The sequence below is a fragment of the Nansenia antarctica genome (genome assembly GCF_963989245.1).
Source record: "Nansenia antarctica genome assembly, chromosome: 9".
In the NCBI taxonomy this organism is placed as follows: Eukaryota; Metazoa; Chordata; class Actinopteri; order Argentiniformes; family Microstomatidae; genus Nansenia; species Nansenia antarctica.
The window spans coordinates 23,845,973-23,868,421 of NC_137679.1; the positions used below are offsets into that span (position 1 = coordinate 23,845,973).

The window sequence follows — 22,449 nt, forward strand, 5'->3', positions numbered from 1 at the left end:
CTCTTAAAACAACAAAATTAAGTCTGTAATTGGAGCATAACATTATGGATATCTTATTTTTTTGACATGGATAAAAATGTAATTGTAAATAAGCTGTATCCTCCTCACTCATCTGTCATCACTCATCTTTTTTAATCAGTTTTGATTTAGTGTTTATTTGTATAGCACATTTCATACAACAGGGGCAATTCAAAGTGCTTTACATACAGCATTAAAAAGATACATCAAGAGGAGAAAAGTAAACAGATTAAAAAATAAAAGTAAAATGATAGAATATATATATATATATATATATATATATATATATATATATATATATATATATATATACTGTAGATAAACATTTAATAAGATAATGAATACGATAATAGAAATGAATAAAAAAGACATGTATGGAAGTGTTAGTGTTTAATCATAACTGGTGCAAAACATGAAGGTTTTTAGTTTAGATTTAAATATGTTTAAGGAATTCCAGGAGCACGCGGCAGAGTGACTAAAAGCTGCTGCACTGTGTTTTGTTTTCACTCTTGGAATGATTAGCTGATTAGTCTCAGCTGACCTTAGGGGCCTTGCTGGAATGTAGGATAAGAGGAGATCTGATATGTATTTTGGTCCTAGACCATTTTGTGATATTTATGCAATTAGCAGTAGCCTCCTTTGAGTTAAATTCTCTGAGAGACTGGTAGCCAGTGTAGAGATCTCAGGATTGGTGTAATGTGTTCAAACTTCTTCATTTTTGTTAGGACCCTAGCAGCTGCATTTTGGATTAACTGCAATTTACTCTCAAGTCTACTCAAAACAAATGCATGGATGAGCTTTTCAAGGTCTTGTTTGGACATGAAACCTCTCATTCTAAGTTATTGAGTTTATGTGGCTGTTGAAGTTTAAATCGGAGTCTAGGATAACACCAAGATTTCGGACCTGTTCTTTAGTTTGAAGAGACAGAGAGAATTATCTAAATTATCTCAGTTTTGTCCTTGTTTAGCTGGAGGCGTTTATTTGTTCAATGCAATTACAGAGATTGTCGATGGGACTATAGTTGTTCGGTGAGAGGGCTATGTAGATTTGAGTGTCGTCCGCATAGTTGTGGTAGGCAATTTTGTTCTTTTTTATAATGTGTCTCAATTGAAGCATGTAGAGATTGAATAGAAGGGGGCCAAGGATTGATTCTTGGGGAACCCCACATGTCATTTTAATTTTATCAGACACAAAGTTGCCAATGGAGACACAGTAGCTTCTGTCCTGTAGGTAGGATCTAAATCTGAAAGTACCCGAAAGTCCTACCCAGGATTCTAGTCTATCTATCAGTGGCGGCTGGCCGATAGAGGGCGCTGGGGCGCCGCCCCCACCTTCACTTCCTAGTTGCGATTTGTAAAAGTTTTTTTTTTAAATAAACATTGTTTATTCACAAAATGCGGCTGATATTCTGTCGGCGCCTATCAGCATTCATTAAAAATCCTCCAATACAATAAACATTTTATCTCTGTGTGTGTAAAATTCACTGTTAAAATACATAGGGGAGGAGTCGGGACGCCGGCCGAATGCAAGTCTATAGCAGGCCAAATACTTTTGTCTTACACGTGAGCTGTAGCAGCGCTCCAATTTGCTGTCTCCTATTTCTCGGCCGTATCCGGTTGTTAAGTCTGACGTCAAACGTGACGTTTTGCAATTTCCGGCTCCAAACCAGAAATACAACATTGTGCGCGCGAGCATCAACGCCTACGTGGTGTTCAGGGACGACGAGGACGCGGTGAAGGCCTTGGAGAGGTACGCAGGAACCAGCTAGCTAACTAACTAGCTAACTAACTGACTAACTGACTAGCTAGGTAGCTAACTAACTGACTAACTGACTGACTGACTAGCTAGGTAGCTAACTAACTAACTGACTGACTGACTGACTAGCTAGGTAGCTAACTAACTAACTGACTAACTAACTAGCTAGGTAACTAACTAACTAACTAACTGACTGACTGACTGACTAGCTAGGTAGCTAACTAACTAACTGACTGACTGACTGACTAGCTCGGTAGCTAACTAACTGACTAACTAACTATATAGTGATATATAAGATATAGTTATATATAGATGTAGTGATATATAAGATGTAGTGATATATAAGATGTAGTGATATATAAGATGTAGTGATATATAAGATGTAGTGATATATGCTCAGAGGTGATGAGATGAGCTAGTCTGCTGCACACATGCCAGCTAAAGAGCTAACTGGAGGCACTTTATTATTTTACTTAAAGTAGATATACAATCTTTCTTATTCTGCTAGAATTGGGCTTCATTGGTAATACCATAATGGCATATTTACAGTACATGGACAGTGGATTGAAGCATTTGAAATGTCTGTTTTGTATAGTATAGTTGGACATGTTTTTTTTTTCCAGGTGAGAGAGTAATGTCAAAATGACATTATCTGACTGCATTGCCCACAGCAATCCAAAATTCAATTATAATTATGTTATAAATGGATATGGATCAATTTATACCTCTTATTAGATTATAAATACTCTGGTTGTTATGTTTGCCTTTTGGTTGACAGCAAAAGGGAGAGAGGAGGATAGAGAGGGAGAGAAGGAGAGAGAGCAGGATGGTGTCAGCACACCAGAGAGAGAGAGCAAGAACCAGGTGAGAAAGTGGACAGGTAGTCAAGACCACATAAGTAAGTAGCCTTGAGAACCGATGGTTCTCGAGCCTAATGGCCCATAGGGAAGGAGCCTATCTCCTGTTTCCGTAGCGTGAGGCGGCTTAATGTACAAGTTAGTACACCCCCTGGACATGACGCTGGTATGTCGCAGGGTCTTACCCCCTGGCGGGGTGGGGGGGGGGGGGGGGGGTCCATGCCACGGTCCATGCCACCCCCCCAAGGCAGCAAACCTAGGGGAAACACTGTTATTCTCATGCTAAAATCGACTGTAAATCCAGATTTTAAAGTTGATATTCTTCCCCGTGGAGCATGCCCCCATAACCTGTGCCCCACCCAAAATGTTTAGCACCAGCCGCCACTGCTATCTATTAGAATGTTGTGGTCTACAGTGTCAAAGGCAGCGCTAAGGTCTAATAGTCCCAAAACTTTTCCGGAGTCTGTGTTTACACAAATGTCATTAAGGACCTTAATAAGGGCTGTTTCAGTGCTATGTAGGGGGCGAAAGCCTGATTGAAAATCATCAAAGAGATCATTTTGGGTCAAATAACTGCTAAGGTGATCGTGGGCAACTATCTCAATAGTTTTTCCTGTAGAGGAAAGGTTTGATATGTGTCTGTAGGTGTAGATAGTAGTACACAGATGTAGTCACGAGTGAAAATAGCTTTTTAAATGGGCTTGATCTTTGTCGGAGATGGGGAATATGTATAAATAGTAGATTGATTTATTTTGTATTTTCGTATCCTAATTTACTTGCAGACATTATAGACCGTAATGATCATACACTATGTGCAATGACACATTATTTAAAGGCTATCCTTATAAATCACTTCCACTGTTCCTTCTCTTCTTATTAATATCTAAATAAACTCTGCTTCCTTAGCCTGTACCTTTTTGAATAGGCTAAACTTTATAAATGGAGGATAAAGCTGTTCTTGTGTCCACTCCTTGTTGACAGTACAGTGCCATCATATTATGAGTGACAGGTAGAAGCTGCTAAAGCCTCTGTTGACATGTTATTGCTTTGGGCCATGGCCCTGCCAATGCTGTGTTATTCCTCAGCTTCGACTGCAGGCACACTGTCCACTCTCCTCCCCAGTCTTTATTCTAGTCTCCTCACCTCCTCACCTCCCCCCCTTATCCTCTATCTTCTCTACCCTTCCTCCTCCATGTTTTCCCCATTCTGCTGTCTTTGTCTACTTATGACATTCCTTCACCAGCTCTGAATTATTGACCAGTCTGCAGTCTCATGAGACGGAGCATGTGGTTGGCTGGAGTTAGTCTTCAGCCATACTGAGCCTTCCTCTCACTCCCAGAGCCCAGGAGAAAACATGGCTAAGCCCTCTATGTCCGAGAGTGAGATGGGATGGTCTAGATAGCGTTTCACTGGCTGATATTGTGTCAAAAGCAAATAGTGAGAGAAGAGAAAAATATTGATTGGTACCAGATACATTGGATGTATTATGTGATAGCTTTATATGAAAAACGATATTTGCTAAAGGTTTATATCAAATTTTAACTACACATTATACAGCATTTGTATTTCTGAGATGGCTTTATTAATAATACTATTTATACTACAATATCTATATTATTTGTCTATTGTGTTCTTTGATTTATTTTTCTGTAACCTTTGCAGTGCAGTTTGTTTTTAAAATGGATTGGACTGTTTGTTTAAACATTATCTGAATCTGTCAAGGTCAGTCCCTCTTTTAAAGGAAATCGATTTGAGAGATTATCAGATCTCACAGTTAGGTCAGACAAACTGTTATTGTTTACATGGGACCATGTATTTGTGTAATCTGTGTTGTTTCTCTGTAGAGTTTCTGTCTTTCCACTTGCTCTGGCGGTGTAGCCATCTGTTTGACCTCCAGTTGAGAAGCTTCTGCGATAGAGGTTTGAGTTTTCAGAAAGCCAATGTAGGTGAAGAGTCTATTGTCTTAAACCGGCTTCTCTCCATCTGCTTACCACCCTGATTATTAGTTTAGAAAACATTAGCCTGTCAGTTAGAAATATCAATGTCTGTGTGTCTCTATTAATTAATGAAAACATTAGCTGGTAGATAATAAAAGCTCAGACTCAGTCTCAGCAAATTGTGTCTATTTGGACGTAAATGCTTTGTCTGGCGGAGGCAATTATAATTGAAGGATGCACATGCCATGTCATGTAATTTTTCCCCTTCTTTTTTAATGCATTTCCTCTTCCTGCTAACTTTGTAAACCTGCCATAAAACATGACCCCAGACAGTAAATATTTGAGTGAAGGAAATGGTACCTGAAGTTCAAACCAATAGAATATAACCCTCATTTAAGTAACATGTCAAAGTCAGTATTACTGTAATATCTGTTGGTTAAGGTGTGGCACTTCCCTGTTTGCTTTCCCTGTCTGTGTCTGAGCCTTATCCTAACAGAAGATAACAATTTGACTGCTGAACATAGATTCTTCCAACAGAGTCTATAGCTTTTTGCTGGGAAACAACAGTCAGTGTAGGGGAATGTTGATTACGGTGCACACTGGAGAGGACCTTGTGTTGAAGATGGATGCTACCTTATTGTCCTTAAATGTTGAGTGGCTCAAGGTTGCTTTCTTGTGTATTTCTAAATGGACTCTCAGAAGAGATGCTTTGAAATCCAACTGTGAAAAGCCATTTCAGGTACAAAAGAGTGTACTGTGTGATTATCTGTTGCTTAGGAACCAACATGACTTGCATTGGAGCTAGCTTTGCCAAGGTCTTTACATTGTGGTTCAGAAAAAACACATTAAAGTCTCAGTAAACCATATGCTGATCGAGACTATCAGCTGATAGCATAATAAGCTTCTTTTTTTGTGATCAATTCTGGCCTACGACTAGATGAAATCTTCTCTTTGTCTATTAAACATACTGTAATTACATGCGCTAACATTTTAAAGATCTTGTTCAATTTCTTGTCAAAGTTATGTTATGATGAAATTGGAAATGACAATGCCATTGAGCGCAGTCAATTAATCTGGGATTACTCACTCAAGGGCACCCTAGACCCTCACTGAGACCATGACCTTGCATGCTGTTTTTGAATCACTGCCTTTCCTCTCGCCTTTGGAAAACTTCCAAGAAAGGTGTTAAAAGCACAACACCTGATGGTCCTTGTGTCGTGTGTGTGTGTGTGTGTGTGTGTGTGTGTGTGTGTGTGTGTGCGCGTGTGTGTGTATGTGTGTGTGCGTGTGTGCGTGTGCATGTGCATGCACATGCGCATGCGTGCGTGCGTGTCATTCTCTACTTGCACCAGGTTATTGAGTCTCCTCTTAGGAGTGAAATGTCCCTTGCCGATGACTTCCACGTGTCCAGCCCAGGAAAGGAGGATGTCACCATCATTCTGCACGGGGCCACCAGCTTGCCTCCACTGAGTGATGGAAGGGTTCCACAGCCGTTTGCTATTGTGTGAGTATCCCCTTTATTACTGTGAGGCCTGGCACCCCCAAACATGACTAATTTATACAATTCTGCTTGGTTGTTTCACTTCTACAGCACCTGCTCCTGTTTTCCCTTGTATCCCTGCACAAACAATACCGTACTTATCATAGAAAAGTGATGCTCAGCATGAGGATGATCGCTATGTCTTGTCCCCGGATGAAGGTTGGCACCCAGGTGTGCGATGATTATGCAATTTCTCCAGGGCATCATCAATAGGACTAGAATCGGCTTTTAATTAGTTTACATGATCGTACTATATGGGATCCAGCGAGAGCTTTCAATCAACTGGAGGCCAATTACTGTACAGTACGTGATAAATCACAGTGATGAGGGTTATCACTGTGAACATACAGGTTGTACGTGTTGAAATGTACACATTATTTGTGTAATCTGTGTTGTTTCTCTGTAGAGTTTCTGTCTTTCCACTTGCTCTGGCGGTGTAGCCATCTGTTTGACCTCCAGTTGGGAAGCTTCTTGTGGAATAATTAACACACCGGCTATAAATAAACACATCACACTGCCACCAGATATCTGTAGGTAGCTCACTGTAATGTAGGTATATACAGTAGTATGGTATCTAAGCATTGACAATAATTGATTTGAACATTAAGTCTGATCCATGATAAAGAGCTCCTGTAGCATAGAGATTGATTAATCACGGTGGCTGCACTATAACCACCTCTCCTTCGCTGCTAGTGAATGATAATGGCCATGATAATATCTTGCTTTAAATGCATCGGATGAAATAGTGCTGTTTCTCTGTCTCTGTGCAAATAATGTAACACTATGGGGGGTATACAGAACTGTCAAAACATGAGCAGTAAACGACAGCATACTCATTGTGTGTTAAAGTGGTTTATTCATCACTATCACCAAGCTTATACATTTTGATGTGCATGTGCATGTTCTTTTTTCTGAGTAGTCCACTGGACCACCAGGCCATGTGCATGTTCATCATTCAGATGTACTGTCTGCAGTTTTTTTTTTTCTGATAAATGTTTTTTCAAAATGTTTTTATTCTTTTAGCAGAGTGTTTAGAGTCTGAGAAGATTCACGCCACATTTGGCAATCTGCACATGCCTTTATGACTGCATGAACACTCAACAGGGAGAGGGCTCCAGCCCAAGCATGTGCACACAGACATGAATGATTCAAAACACAAGGTCCACCATATTGCATTTGCCCCACAAGGACACACATCCTATTTTTCATGCATCAAAGTCTAAAGAGTTTTGGCTGCTTAGTCCTTTTTTGACAGGAGATCAATTATGAGCAGTTAAAGCTTCATCTGTCGGCATACGTTATGATAAGAGGTGTATTTTCGAACCAAGAATGTTGTCAAAGTCAAAAGCTCCTTTAAGGATAAAACATGTAGCAGTAGATTGATTGCCAAATACCTTGAATGACTTGGGACAACAATATATACCTTTTGAATAGCTTTTAAAAGACCACTATGTCCAAATGTGTTTGCCTTTCTGATGAGATAAAGGTTTATGGGCATCAACAAGTGAGCTATGGTTAATGAGCAACCTGAATTGAGGTTGTTGACCCTCATTCCAACTCAATGTACAGGCAAATTCTTTACTTTAGATTTACAGGCTCCTTAGGGGAATTGTTTTGAATTTGAAGTCATCTTTTGTCCCTTTGTTATTTATTCTAGATGCATTTGGAAAAGTGCTTTTACTTTGATCGAATTATGATGTGATTATCAGCCATGCAAATATCAGCAAAGTGTATGTAATTGAAATAAACTGTCAGTGTTTTAGTGAGAAAGTGCTAAATGTATCACGGCCCATTAACCTCAAATGACCACATGCCATTGACCGTGTGGAGGCTGAGAACAGTAATCTCCTGATATTTCATCTCCCGCACTGATATGAAAGGAAATCCAGCAAATGGACAGCCCCTCTCCATTTGGGACATCATTTGGAATGCCATGGGCTTTGCCAGAGAGAGAGAGACACTGTTTCTCTGCCTTTTGATCTGTTGCCCAAATAATGAGTTCCCTATGAATAATAAATACAATCGTTCAGTATGACCTTGCGGGGAAATGAAGCGGGGGACTGGAAGAGGTAGACTGAGAGATGCAGACACATGGGAGGGGAGAGTTCGGTGTGTGTGTGTGTGTGTGTGTGTGTGTGTGTGTGTGTGTGTGCGTGTGTGTGTGTGTGTTCATGATTAGAATTTAGCACATACTGTACAGAAAGAAAAAATCAATTCCTGATTGTGTGCGCCTTCTCTCACTCTCTGATTTTCCCTCCCACGGTGGAGAATGGGTCTGGTTGAGTGCAGCGTCAAACAGGGTGAGTCGCCATCAGTGGGGGCAGCTTCAGAGGAACAGCACTACTTCAAATGGAATGCAAGGGCTTTTCAAGGCATACAGTCATACATTTTTCATCTGCAGCTGGCTTTGAGGCAGTAGAGGGGGCAGGCCATCCAGGCTCCAATCGAAGGCTTCTAACAAACCTGGGCTTTCAGAGACATGAGAGGGCGGCGGACAGGGGGAGGGGTACACTGGGAGAGGAAAAAAACAATCCTTTATTTACAAAAGATGAACAAAGAGCTCTGCCTTGGACTGAAGTTGTTGTTTTTGTGCCCCCTACATCACCACTCTCCAAGCTGGGTAGAAGGTATTACTGCAAGGCCATTAAAAGCACAATGAGTCAGTGCCTGCTCTGAACCTCCCTGGATGGGTGGGTGTCAAAACCCTAATTCAATAGTTTTTCCCCACAAATTGGTGGTTTTGTAAGACATGTGTACATTCCTTGTAAGGGAAATTAAATTATGAACATATACCTCATCAATTCGACTAATGTCTCTGATCCCAACCCACTAAGTGTCTGTGAATAGATTCATCCATGACCTGAATAAGAGAAACAAACTTTTGATCTGCTCTCAATATGCAATGGACTGTAAAAGGGTCTGAAACGAGACAATGAAAATCAATACTCATAAGTGATTCATAAACCATTGAGGTTTTCATAACATGTCAGAGCTGTTCTCTTTGTTCACTACTCAGTGAATATTCAATCAGTTGCCATCCCACAGTTAATTCAGTTCTAACAGAATCTTCTAGCCTTTTGTCTGAGATTAATGACATTCTAGACTTGGCGCACACAGTCAGCTTGTGAAAAAGTAGTTTGTTTGTTTTTTCTTCATTTAATTTTTTTTATTGCGATTGAGACAGTAGTAGAGATTTGACAGGAAGGATGGGTGAGAGAGAGAAGGGATGACATGCAGGATATGTCTGTGGCCAGAATCGAAGCGGGAACCCTGCGGTTACGTGGTCGACACAAGCAGCCTATGAAAAAGGTTTTTTAATGAACACATTTAAAAATAAATAATTAACAGCTTTGAGCCGTTAGACATTGTTGTGATAATTCATTTGGAAACACTGATGAGTAAGATACCGATTTACAAGCAGGGATCTACTAAATGGAGCCAATACGTCAGTTCTGTACAATATGTAACATTTTGTAAGCTACAGTACAGTTTCAGAGAGAACGGAATGGCTCCAGTTTTGACATCCAATTTCCACTCACAGTAGCTCATTAAGACAGTGTTGATGGTGTTAAATAATTCATTTTCAAGATCTTTAGTGTCGACGATGGATACCCCACCCCCTCCCTAGATCCAGTAATACAATTCAAATCTACCCTCTCCAACTCCAACCTCCTCAAACCTACTGGCTCTTTATCCTCTCAGAGTTATACAATATACTACTTACTTTAGCTTTAAGACATTGAGGTCAATCAGAAATATGGCCCTGATCATAGTGAAGCATTCAGACTGTGGTATACCGGATCCTGCAAAGCAGATGCCCTTCCCTTAAGCACACAGTGGGAGCTCTACTGAGTGGCTGCAAATGTAATGACTGATTTCCCAGCACCGCCGAATCCTCTCAGTCTTCCCGGAGGCTAATGCTGGCTGACATCTACGTTCTTGTTAAAACAACCAATAGCATTCTGGATGGGGCATCGCAAAGGGAAATGAAAGGCACCTTAAGAAAACCCATTTGAGCAATCCTACTCTACTTCAGTATACTGTATGAACATTCAACTCTCTCCTCGGAGCAAATCATTGTACAGCCTCCTGTTCTTGCCAGTTGCCACCATCTAATAGGATCAAATCGAAGTATAGGTAGTTTTGGGCGGGGGGGTCAGTTGAGTTTTGCGGGTAGAAACTGTCCCAGAACCTGTTGATCCAGGTCCAGACACTATGCCAGACGTTAGCCCAGAGAACAGGGCGTGGCTGTCGTCCCTGATGATCTTCCCGGCCTTCGTCTTGCACCAGTAGATGTCCTGCACCACCGCGAGTTCATGACATTTACATTTACATTTACATTTTTGGCATTTAGCAGACGCCTTATTCCAAAGCGACTTACAATCAATACATTTGAATACTAAGCATGTGAATCATCAGTCCACCATTCGTGGCAGGAAGAGTAATCTAGCTCAGGCCCGGGGCCATTGATAGAACGAGAAACCTTCTTCTACCACCTTCTTCTAAAACCTTTTTTTCTTTTTTTTTCTTTTTTTTTTGGGAATACTGGAGGAACAGAGAAACAGTACAAGGGGGGCGATAGAAGTTACAGTAGACACAGTAGAGGGGAAAGCGGACGTCTTTAGGAGACGTATGACCCTTGATGAATGGTGGTGCTACACCATACAGTAAAACAATGACCCAAATCATACTGTCGTAGTAACTAGGGAGTTGTTCAGGGCCAAGTGGAAAGTCTTGACTGGCCAATCTTCACTCTCCAAGATTTAAATCCAATTCCTTTTTAATTCCGATTTGAACTCAAAACAAACAACAACTGAAGATGGCTGTTATACAGGTTCAGGTCTATGGGTAAGACAAGCTGAACAAATCTCATGAAGCATTTATACGTTGTCTTCAAGATTCAGTGGCTATGCTATCATTAATTTAAAAGTGCAAAAATGTGCAAAGATCTACAGTACTGTACTGTATCTCAGGATGCGTCTTTTAACTTCTATTTCAGTTCCATGAGAGATCCATCATCCACATATTAAAGCTAAAAGCTTTGGGATATCAGATCCACCTGCGCTCGTAGACTTATAATGAATGCATTCCAAGAGCTCCATCTCTTTACTTTAGAGAACTGGAGCATGAACGTCTAACTTTGACTATGGGCTATCGAAAAGTTGAAGCGACAGTCTTATGCCACTTATTGAGGACCATTGTAAAGGAAGGGTTATAAACCACTGTGACTTAGTTTCTCAGTCTCAGTACTGTGATAATGTCCACATTTAATTGTGATCTCATCATTCTAATCATACACCTAATGCCCCTTGCAATGGGTTTGGTAAATGGTAAATTGACTGACTTATATAGCACCTTATTCCAAAGCACTTTACATTGGCCTCTCATTCACCCATTCACACACCAATGGTGACAAGCTACCATGCAAGGCGCCGGCCCGCTAATTGGGAGCAATTTTGGGGTTAAGTGTCTTGCCCAAGGACACTTCGACATGTGGCCAGCCGGGGCTCGAATCGCTGATCTGCCAACCTTGCGATCATTAGACCCCTGATTCTGATTGGATCAGTACTGTATGTGTTGGGTTGGCAAATAAGAGATCCCTATTTGAGGCCCCACCCCCAGCTATCCTCCTGATTCACTGCAATATCGTACCTGTACATGATGTTGTAGATTTCACCATGTGTCCTGGCAGTGCTGCATCTATATGGCAGTAATGAGTTGGTAATAGACAGGGGTTCAATGAGAATTCTCTCCACAACATCAGTGCAGCAGTTGATGTGGAGTGTCAACCTCTCATTGGAGAGATCTCCTGGGATCTGTCGTCAAAGCAGAAGGGACCAGCTGTGATGTGTCCTCTGTTGATGGGAACCCACCGTGGCTCCCCACTGGGCTATGTTTCAGAGGTAGGGGCTAGCTGGGAGCTCAGAGGTAGGGGCTAGTGGGGGGGGCTCAGATCCATTCACAACTAGAATTTACATTTTCTTTTCCAATTGGTTTGGATCGAGACTGCATAGTCTTACGACAATGAAGGTGTGCCGTGTTAGGGTTATGGTCAACGGTGGAGACTAGTCAAGCGCAGACTGAAATTGGGTTATAGAAAATGTACACACACAAACACAAGGCCTCTGCTCTGCCGTGTCGCTGCCGAAAGCACACTCAAGTCACTCAAGCACAATCAAGTCCTTTAATCGCAGTCTATGAGCCGTATGTGAAGTAATGTAGGTACAGTAGTTGATGGTTGTGGCTTTGTGCGCACGTGTGTGTGTGTGTGTGTGTGTGTATGTGTGTGTGTGTGTGTGTGGGTGGTGTGTGTGTGTGTGTGTGTGTGTGTGTGTGTGTGTGGGGCTGATCCTTCAGTGGTATCTATGCATTTGCTCAGGAGATTAGGAGCAGCTAGCCAGCCTCACGAGGTCGGTCAGCCCAGTCTCCCTGACTGGAGGCACGTTCCCTGCCTTCCTGTTAAGAGGGATTAGGCCTCTGAGGGAGAGAGGAGGGTGTGCATGTTTGATTAAATTGTTCAAAGGTCTGGAAGGATGAAGGGCAGTTCAGCTGATTAGCCAGGCATTTTGAGCTCAACTTCTATTTCTGTGTGTGTTTTGTAACATCATATTACTACAGCATGGTTATTTCTTTGGGGACGTCATACAAGGAGGGCCCAGGTCAGATCTGCAGGAAAGCGTGTGTGTGTGTGTGTGTGTGTGTGTGTGTGTGTGTGTGTGTGTGTGTGGAGCAAGATCCCAAAACATTTCACTTTGTTAATTACAACTGTATGCGATATACTGTAAGTGATGAATGAAAATGTGATTTGATTTGATTTGTGATTGCACACACATTGCATGAAAACAAGGGTTCTCTCTCCAAAATACAACTCACTATACGGTAAATAGAGGAGCTAGATGAGCAGAGATGACTTTGCTGTGTATGTGTGTGTATGTGTGTGTGTGTGTGTGTATGTGTGTGTGTGTGTGTGTGTGTGAGTGTGTGTGCGTGTGTGCGTGCGCGCACGTGTGTGTGTGTGTGTGTGTGTGCGTGTGTGTGTGTGTGTGTGTGTGTGTCTATGTGTCTCTGTGCAGGAAGAGTGGAGTGGATGAGGCCCGTGGGCGGAGGAGTCAGGGGGTGACCCACTGCACCCTGCAGCCCACACACTGTCCCTCCTGGGAGGAGAGGCTCTCAGTCCAACTGCAAGAGCAGCAGCCCCAAGAGGAGGGTGAGCTGCCAAAGAGCAACACTACCAAATATGATCAAATCATTGGGTAATGTTGTGTGGGCTTGTGCTCAGTCTGTACATTAGAGAGGGCAAAAGAGATCAGCCAACAACCCGATGAAAACGGTATTTTTTTCGATATTGAAAACAACACCTAATTTAGGCGACTAAATAAGTCTGAAGAACGATGCGCTCTATGAAGAAGCAGACAACTTCTGTACACTGCACTTTGACCCTCTTCTAAAACTAGGGCAGGAGAGAGACCCCAGTGCTCGTGGTCATGAGAGAGTCTAAACATTCTCTAAGTGCTGATCTCCGGAGTGTGGCGTCTTGTGCAGTCACATGGCACACATGGCGATGTAAGACAAGGACAAACATGGTGGAGGGAACAGGGGGCCACAGTCAGAGACTGGGATCAACACATAGTAAAAATCTACCCTCCACCTTCACGGCTCATCTTTGCCTCGTTCCTCCTCCATTTCCCTATTTATTTGTGCAGCTGTTATTCAATTCAGTGTTTACAAAATGAAGAATGTATGAAATTGAACAGTGTATACTGTCTGATGTATGCAGTGTGATGTGTGGAAATGATGGCACCAATTATCTGGGTTATACATTTGAGTGTATACATGTGACTGTATATACACACAATCGTAATGGGCGTGATATTTTTCTCAAACCATGCCATTCCATGCTCAACTTTTATCTGACTTTTATCTTTATCTTTGAAACTTCTGAACTCCCAAAGACCGGGTCAGAAAATGCATTACTCTGTGTGTGTGTGTGTGTGTGTCTTAGAAGTCTTCTACGATAATCGAAAAGGAAGAACATCGCTTTCAGAATAAAAATAAATGGGGTTCATACTTCCAAGCCATCGTTGCACATGACTGGCCACTTTCTGAATGCTAATAGAACATGAGCTTTTTCTCTTCTTTTCAGCTTCAGACGAGCGAGCGGGGTGGAAATCTGTGTGTGTGAAATTGCTTTGCCTTGAACTGCTCGTCAGCGCAGTGAAAGACCTCTCTGTTTTGATGATAATTGTTGAGCGTGGGCCTGATTATTCCAGCAGCATGGTTGCTGCCTGTTAAGTGACAGAATAATTACACATGGCTTAATGGCACTCCCAAAGAGTGGAGGGAATGATTGCAGTGGATGTGGAGGGAATACTGATGCTAGAGAGAGAGAGAGAGAGAGAGAGAGAGAGAGAGAGAGAGAGAGAGAGAGAGAGAGAGAGAGAGAGAGAGAGAGAGAGAGAGAGAGAGAGAGACTGCAACACTCCAGACACCATACCGCCCTGCCTTTGTTTGAGCCCGTGTTTTATTTGTCCATGACTGCCTCCTCCCCTGTGCTGTGAAGCATGCTCATTGGAGGACAGTCAAGTCACGGGTTGGCAAACAGTGATGGGAGATCTTAGGTGTAAGGGATTCTAACTGTTGCTAAGGCATTTGGAACTGTTAGTTGACCATTGCTGGAGTTCATTGGCTAACCTTCCAGCTGCTTTGTGCAAGGAGATGCTCTGAGGAATGTGCTGGAAAAGTGTCATGTCTCAGAATCACTCAGGGACCGGTCACTGAGCGCAACTGACCACACCATCAGCCTCTCTCTCTCTCTTCTCTCTCTCTCTCTCTCTCTCTCTCTCTCTCTCTCTCTCTCTCTCTCTCTCTCTCTCTCTCTCTCTCTCTCTCTGAGGTGTTGACAGGCTGCATTTCTCCTAGGGATTTAAACCATAGCCTCTCACATCGCCACAAGTCCGGTGCCAGGAGAAGTTTGGCATGTGCTCCTGCTGTCTACAGATACTTTATGTGGAGCAGAAGATGACGCTAGGGTTCATCCTTAGTTCAGAGCTTATGTGGAAGCAAAACCATGTTGACACTGTGGAGTGAGCGCTTTGCTGAGAGCAGTTGTTAAGAGGAGTTTCCTCTAGAATATAGAGGAGTTAACTCCGCATTGTATTCCCTTTGATATGTTCAGTGCTGCATACTAAATGTAGCAGAGGGAAAGCTTTTGTTGAATTAAATACTGACACGATTCAAATATTGATTTGATTTCTGTTCTTTACTTTACATTATTTAGGGGGGAGGGTGGGACTGAAAAGACAAAACAGCTGAACAGAGTGTTTTTGATCTCTGTTATGTGACATAATGGTTTTCTATACTGAACATGTGTTGAACAGTGTTGGACCCCAGTAATTTTGTTGAACAGCTCTGAAGAAGGACTGGAGAGGAGTTGCTCTATTTCATTCACACTTGGAGTTTATTGAGGATCACAGGCAGAGTAGGTTATGCAGCGCTGGACTCAATCAAGACAGTGTCAGCATAGGACAGGTGTCAGAGAATGAGCCCAGTATTAGGATGTACAGGCATTTTTATACAGTCACTTTGTCATTTCCCTTGGTCACATTTGTTGTCATCTTTGGGTGTATTCTACGTGTGTTCTAAAGCACTGATTGGCCAATTATTTGATCATCAAACCCATTCCCTGGGATCATGATTAGGTCAGTATATTCTTATCAAAATAGCTTGCGAAAGCATAAGTGTTGGTGATGGTCAGGCGCATGTGTTCCGGTTCACATTGTCTGCAGTTTCCTGTCACACAACAGGCACAAGACTCTGTTCCTGTTTCTGAGTCCCATGACTTGGGATTCTGCTGACTTTAGGCTGACTGTTGCACTATTAGTATTTGGTGTACATGTGATAACAGTACATACAATGTGATGTGGGTTGATTGGGTTGTCTTCTTCTGCCTTTCCTGCAGTGGTGGTCCTCAATGTGGCTGACAGCCCAACCAAGGAGCTGTTGGCTCACTACCGCCTGCCTGTAGGCCACCTCAGACCCTTCCACCACTACCACCTGGAACTGGTGCAGGTGAGCCCACCTACTGTACTATACCTACCCACCAGGGGAGGCTGGTGGAGGTGGAAATCGGAGGATGGCCTCATTATAATGCATGGAATGGAATGTGGAATTCCTCATTAAGCTCCATGCATTACAATGAGCCCGTCCTCCGATTTCTACCTGCAGCAGCCTCCCCTGCTACCCTCCCATCGTCACTGAACCCAGCAGACCCCTGCATGCTCACCCTCATGAGAAGCCCTCAAGTTGGTGCTCGACAAATAACTTGTGTCTGTTTCTTCATCTGTCTGGCTCAGCTGATCACAATCGATGATGGCCAATCACAGTCACATGACTTCCCTCTTAGGTCTGTTATTGAAAACAATTAACTTTTTTTTTTTTTTTAAATGATCACAAAACCCCCCCATCTTCCTACCCCGCAGATGAGCTCAAATGAGCTCAGACTAGAATTCTACTACGTACTATCAGCATGTGTCCCCTCGTAGCCTCCTCTAGTCTACTACCCTCTCCTTGCTACCCAGTTTAAATTTAGGTTCACCTCAGACCACACACTATCATTATGCCTGGCTATAAAAGCAGGAAGAGAGCCCCTGGCCCTGTCTGTGATTCTGATAGAGCTCATCATCACAGCTCTGAGGGGCAGCATGGAGCCAGGGCTACCTGGGACTGTTGGTATTGAGCATGGAGGACTGCCTCAGGCACAATCCATCAAAAGGGAGCTGTTTGCACTGTGGAAATAGACATGAATAATCCATGCTCTCTTTACCCTTCTCAGTACAACTGCTTCTGCGAGCCGAGAACGCCAGAGTAAAAGTCAATTTTAGAGCTTGCCAATCTTGTTTGTGTCTGGCACCTGCATTTTAAGATGTAAGAATTTTGTTTCTTTTTGTTTTTGTTGAATGGATACTGGTTGTCTCTGAAATTCATATCCACCTATACGTGTGAGGTGTTGGTTCTTTTTTGTTTAGCTTTGTAACTTTCAAAAGCAGTTCATGTCCGAAGGGTATTCTCCCGTTGATGTACCCCCCAGCATATTCACTAACTTTACACTATGTATTGATTTATTGTAGGTTTTTGGACTTTGGACTGGATTTCTATAAATAAAAAGACCATACTACTGCAGCAAAGTGGTACTGTCTATAGGAGGGTTGTTTTCAAAAATCAAATAAACAGCAGCAGAAGCAGTGGAGTCCTGTGGAGTGCGTGTGAGCTGGTGCTCTCTGCTGTGAATTTGCCCTTTAGCTGTCACTGTCTGGTCTACTGAGGAGGCAGTGTGTGAGTTCAGTTCACACTTGATTGGCGATCCTTTCCCCTCCAAACAACAGGCTTGAAAACCCTGAGAGGTATAAATTATTCATGAACAGCTCAATGTCAGTAGCGCCATAGGCAATAATAGCAATATTTGATTGTAGTTTTATTACTTACTGTACCCTTCATTACAGCAGTTTTTCCTTTAAAAATGTTTTCTTTTTCTTTTTTTTGTTCTCAACCGCATTTAAGATTCAAGGTCCTATGGACAGATGAGAGATGTCTGAGGCTGTGTATTGAGAGTGGGCGGAAACATGGTGGGCTGGTCAGGGTTAGAGTTGGGGTTTCGATGGCTGCAGTTGAATATGCAGCACCAAGTGTGAACAGGAGGTTTGATGTATACGGTGGCCATTGAGGGCTCCCTAGCTCGCTCTTGTTTATGGTGACTATAAAAATTGATCTGTGCAGTGTTGTTTTAATGGAGGACACTCTGGAGAGCGCTGAGCTGTAATCACTGGTGGTGTGGCCCTGTGGTTCCCTCCTTTACTCCTCACAGATAAATGTTAGCATTACAACCCATCCAGATTCCGGACTATTTCACCTGTCGATGCAGTAAAATGCTGCACAGCACATAGGACTTTGCAGAATGTTGATTGAAGCTTAATGGACTGCTGGACTGCTGCCCTACTGCGGAAGTGCTACTCTAAACCAGCATGCTATTAATGCTCTGCCATTCCAACCTTCATTTTGCTCTTTAGATAAAACACAAATTAACCTGTTAATGATCTAATGCTGTATCTGCAGTAATGATCTTACTGTATGTACGGGCTCTTTGTATTGCATGGAATGGAATGAGGAATGGTATCAAATGTTTGACACAGTTCCTCATTCCATTCCATGCATTATAATGAGCCGTCCTATAATGCATTATAATGAGTCCGTTCTAACTCCAACCTCCCCCGATCTTGTTATCCACACTCTATACTGTCATAACCCCTCACTCTCTGTGGCTCAGACTCACAGGTCTGTGCCGTATGGGGTGCGTCTCTACGTCACTGTGGTCAGGAAGGTCAGTGTCCTCCCTCGACAGCCCTGCTTCTCCTTCACGGGGTTGGAGGTACGAGCTCCACCCTCCTCATCCAGGTTTCAACATTGCATATTGAATTGCTGTTTCTCATCTCCCATCCATCATCTCACATGCTACCATCAGGGTGGAGACTTAAAACACCACTAGCCCGTAAAGCCTGGTACTCACATAAAGATAATCTGGACGATTTCGGCCCGATTTCCCCCCTTCCGACCGAGGACAGCAAACGCCCGATTATCGGATGGCTCTAAAGATCTACAACATTATCCTGTGGTCAATCTGCTTGGAAAATGGTCAGGGCTGACAATCATAAATATTAAACGTGTTCAATATTTACGATCAGAAATCCTCTTGTGTCTTGGCAAAACTGACAACTCACGAGTCCTATTGTGACGTGGAATGGAATGTAGCCAATCAAGAAGCAAGCTGACTGATGCGTCTTCTTCTTTTCGTTCTTCAGAACGTTATTTGCCCTGTCGCACATGGCTGCCTCGTACAGGTCAGTCAGGGTACTACTACACTGATCACATGAGATTTCTGGCTTGGCGGACGAGACTAGACTGTTGTAGGACAGATCTTTATGTATGTGGTGTGCTGTATTGGGAATATCGGAGCACACCACACACAATACGATCAAAACTGTTCAATACATGATTTTTTATCTTCATGTGTGGGGTTTCTCTCAGATAAAAATCTATTAAGATTTAGAAAATCTTTATGTGTGTACCAGGCTTAAACAGTTTTATCAGAGATCATGCACCCCCTCTGCTATAACCATCCTCAATAAGAGCTGAAATGTCATTGAAATAACTTATTTTTATATATCTTGTTTTGTACAGTATGTTATGGATGTGTGTCCATATGCACCCCTGCCCCCAGCCAACTGTTTCTCCTGTCAATGGGTTAAAAGGTTCAAAGAGATGATTATCTTGTGATATTATGAGATTAGTTCATCAACTATGGATTCATAAATTCATAAAAAATTCATTCATATGATGAGGAAAATCTTTTCCCTCAAATTAGATAAGATACCTAAGATCTCTCTCTCTTCCTAGTTCAGAGCAACTCACCTATTATGTGGAAAATAAATGATAACTTAATCAAGCCGAATGAAAAAAAACGAAGGTGCTATTAAATGAATCTTTTCATTGATCTTCACCATACCGGGAGGTATTGAATAGCAGATGAGTTTAAAGGCCTGTGCATGCTGCTGCATCACTTACCCTGACTGAGATCCTGACAAGATGTGCTGTGTTTACAGATATGGAGGATGGAAAGTGTGTGTGTGTGGGGGGAGGGGGGGATATGTGATGCACCCCTCCTTCATCTTCCTCTCTCTCTCCCCATCCCCTAGTAACACTGTGGTTGGTTTCAGGTGCTCCTGCAGGCTGTGGAGAAACCCCTAAAGGAGCCTGCCGGGCCCCTGCTGGCCGTGGCTCATATTGTGTCTGACTACCCCTCATATAGGTCAGTAAGGGTCTGAGATGACCACCCTACTTCAAGGGAGTCTGGTAGAGGTCGAAATCTGAGGATGGGCTCATTGTAATGCATAGAATGGAATGAGGGATTTTATAAAACACACAACATCCATTCATACAGTCAAACATACAACATCCATTCCATCCATTCCAATAAGCCCCGTCCTCCATTACTGTTCACACAGCAGTGAAGCCGGTCGAGAGAGAAAATCGAAGTCAATAGGTCTGCGCTTATGTTGCGCTTGTGGAGTGGAGGCGGGGATACTCCCCACAGAGAGGGCAGAGAGATACCAGCAGGACTACATCCTGTTACATGCTAATGCACCTCAGGGTTCATGACATCAATTAAAGAGAAACAATGGAGAACGTGCATCAGAGGCTAAAAATAGAGCGCTAAAAGCTTGAATCTGAGCAGCAAAAATGTGTGTCTGGTCTGGGTGTGTGTGTGTATGTGTGGGTGTGGGTGTGTGTATGTATGTGTGTGCAATAAGACAAACTGCCCTTACCGATTAAACCCTTTCAGGGCTTAGAAAACAGGCTTACTAAGTGCCTGCTTGTGACATTTTCGTCACTATGAACCACATTTATTGCCTGTGGGTTAATTCCACATTACGTTTCCTTTTCAGATCTTTAAACCGTCATCGGCTTCTAATTGTATCCGTCACGGCTTTGTCCAATACTGAATCTAGCTAATAACCTGTTAACATGCTGTAACATGCTGCAAAAAACACCTCCCCTCACCCACACCAACCAAGAAAACAAGACAAATAACAACATGTTTGTTAAAACATTGTTGTGTATGCAAAAAAAATATGTTTATTTGATTAGGATTTCTATCTTGGTTTTGGGTGATGCATTTCAATAGTAAGTGTTTCTTTGTGCCTGGCTCAGCCCAGTCAGTGTTAGAGAGCCTTTAGGTTGGACATAGTGTGTGTGTGTGTGTGTGGGGGGGGGGGGTGTGGGTGTGGGTGTGGGTGTGTGTGGGTGTGTGTGTGTGTGTGTGTGTGTGTGTGGTCACTGGAGTCTGCCTGTCTCCATCTCCTCAGCCGGCTCTACCTCACGCACAGGGCTTCTAATAATAGTGGAGCTGTTGCCAAGGCGCAATTGGAAGTGCGACAATGTTCAATGTCTTTTTTCGTTTTTTCTCACTCAAATAGATTTCCTTGCCCAGTGTTAGAATTGTAATCTCCAGGAAACACGGTTGTCTGACACCACCCTCATGTTTTCATTTATATCATTTGTGAGAAGGAATAACTGCTCCACATTTTCATTATTCTGGTTGAGCAAATCTCTGTTTTCATGGTAGCTATGTTTCCATCAATCAGCTGAAGATGAACACAATATTCAGACTATAAACGTCAACGTTCTTTGCCTGAGTGATATTCAATTCCTTGATTTAAAAAAATATATATTAGTATTTTCTTATCCTGCTAAATTCCTTCAGAATAGTTGATTAAATTCAATGTTTTAGAGAAAGCCGGTTGTGGTTGTGCATGTTTTCATTTGGAGGTGCTGTCTTTTGTAGGGACACCATGCTTCTCCACACCCCTCGAACAACGGGAATCGCTGTGACCACAGTGCACTTTCCACAGCCTCTGGAGACCAGCTTCCACCCTCCGCCTCTCACTGCTCAGGGCCAGCCTCAGGTGAGCCCCTCCATCTCCGCACTCTTCACTGTGTGGCTCAGTGTTACCCTGACCTCTTCCTGACTGATTATATTGACTGACTGATTATATACTGATTATATGACTGACTAGAGTGCAGAGCACCGGCTACTGTCCAAACCCTGGGCCTAGTATTTCAAAACTTTTAATCTGGATCAGAATAATCCGGATTATGTTTTGCGATCCAGGATCAGATCTAAATAAGAATCTGCATTGTTCTGATCCAAATTAAAACTTTTGAAATACCACTGGGCACTGGTCTCTGTGTGGGGGTGGTTAATGACTGTGGTCTGTGGTCTGTGACTGGGCTGGGATAAGCTATAGGCTATAGGCTAGGCTGGGCAGGGCCTGGCTCAGTTCCAGTGGAACTCTAGGGAGCGGGAGTCTGGCAAACCTGCATGTCTTCCTCCCTCTCTCAGAGAGAGCTCTGCTGTCGCTCCCCATCACCGTCTGCCACGCTGCACCGCCGCGGCCCCGTGCTCTCTCCCTCTCCCTCTCTCGCCCTCTCTCACCCTCTCTCTCGCACTCTCTCCCCTCATGCGTCTTTTTGCCCGGCACACGCGTGACACACGGCTCCCTCCCGGACCCACCGCCTCTAACAGGAAATGTGTCATCCCCTCTCCTCTTCCAGCACTAAAACACGCCCCACCCCCCCCACCCCCCCACCCCGCCGAGGGACCTGCTCTGCTTCCACTGATCGATCTGCTGAACTGCTCGCCTTCATTTATCAACCTATCCATCCGTCTTCTTGTCTTTATCTTCTTCCATTTCTCTTCCCTCTCTTTCCTCCCCATCTGTATTGGTCTTGA

The 22,449-nt window shown here is 43.1% G+C and overlaps 1 protein-coding gene across 1 annotated transcript in view; it reads left to right on the plus strand.

Moving 5' to 3' along the window:
- Positions 1 to 22,449, plus strand: part of ccdc33 (coiled-coil domain containing 33) — a gene marked incomplete at both ends in the record, with an annotated part of 62,018 nt that overhangs the window by 12,452 nt on the left and 27,117 nt on the right. The window contains 7 exons of the mRNA XM_080539629.1: positions 1,688 to 1,767; positions 5,940 to 6,071; positions 13,181 to 13,314; positions 16,066 to 16,175; positions 18,427 to 18,528; positions 19,874 to 19,965; positions 21,502 to 21,622. Of these exons, the coding sequence (XP_080395755.1) occupies positions 1,688 to 1,767; positions 5,940 to 6,071; positions 13,181 to 13,314; positions 16,066 to 16,175; positions 18,427 to 18,528; positions 19,874 to 19,965; positions 21,502 to 21,622 (771 nt within the window). The remainder of the gene's footprint in view (positions 1 to 1,687; positions 1,768 to 5,939; positions 6,072 to 13,180; positions 13,315 to 16,065; positions 16,176 to 18,426; positions 18,529 to 19,873; positions 19,966 to 21,501; positions 21,623 to 22,449) is intronic.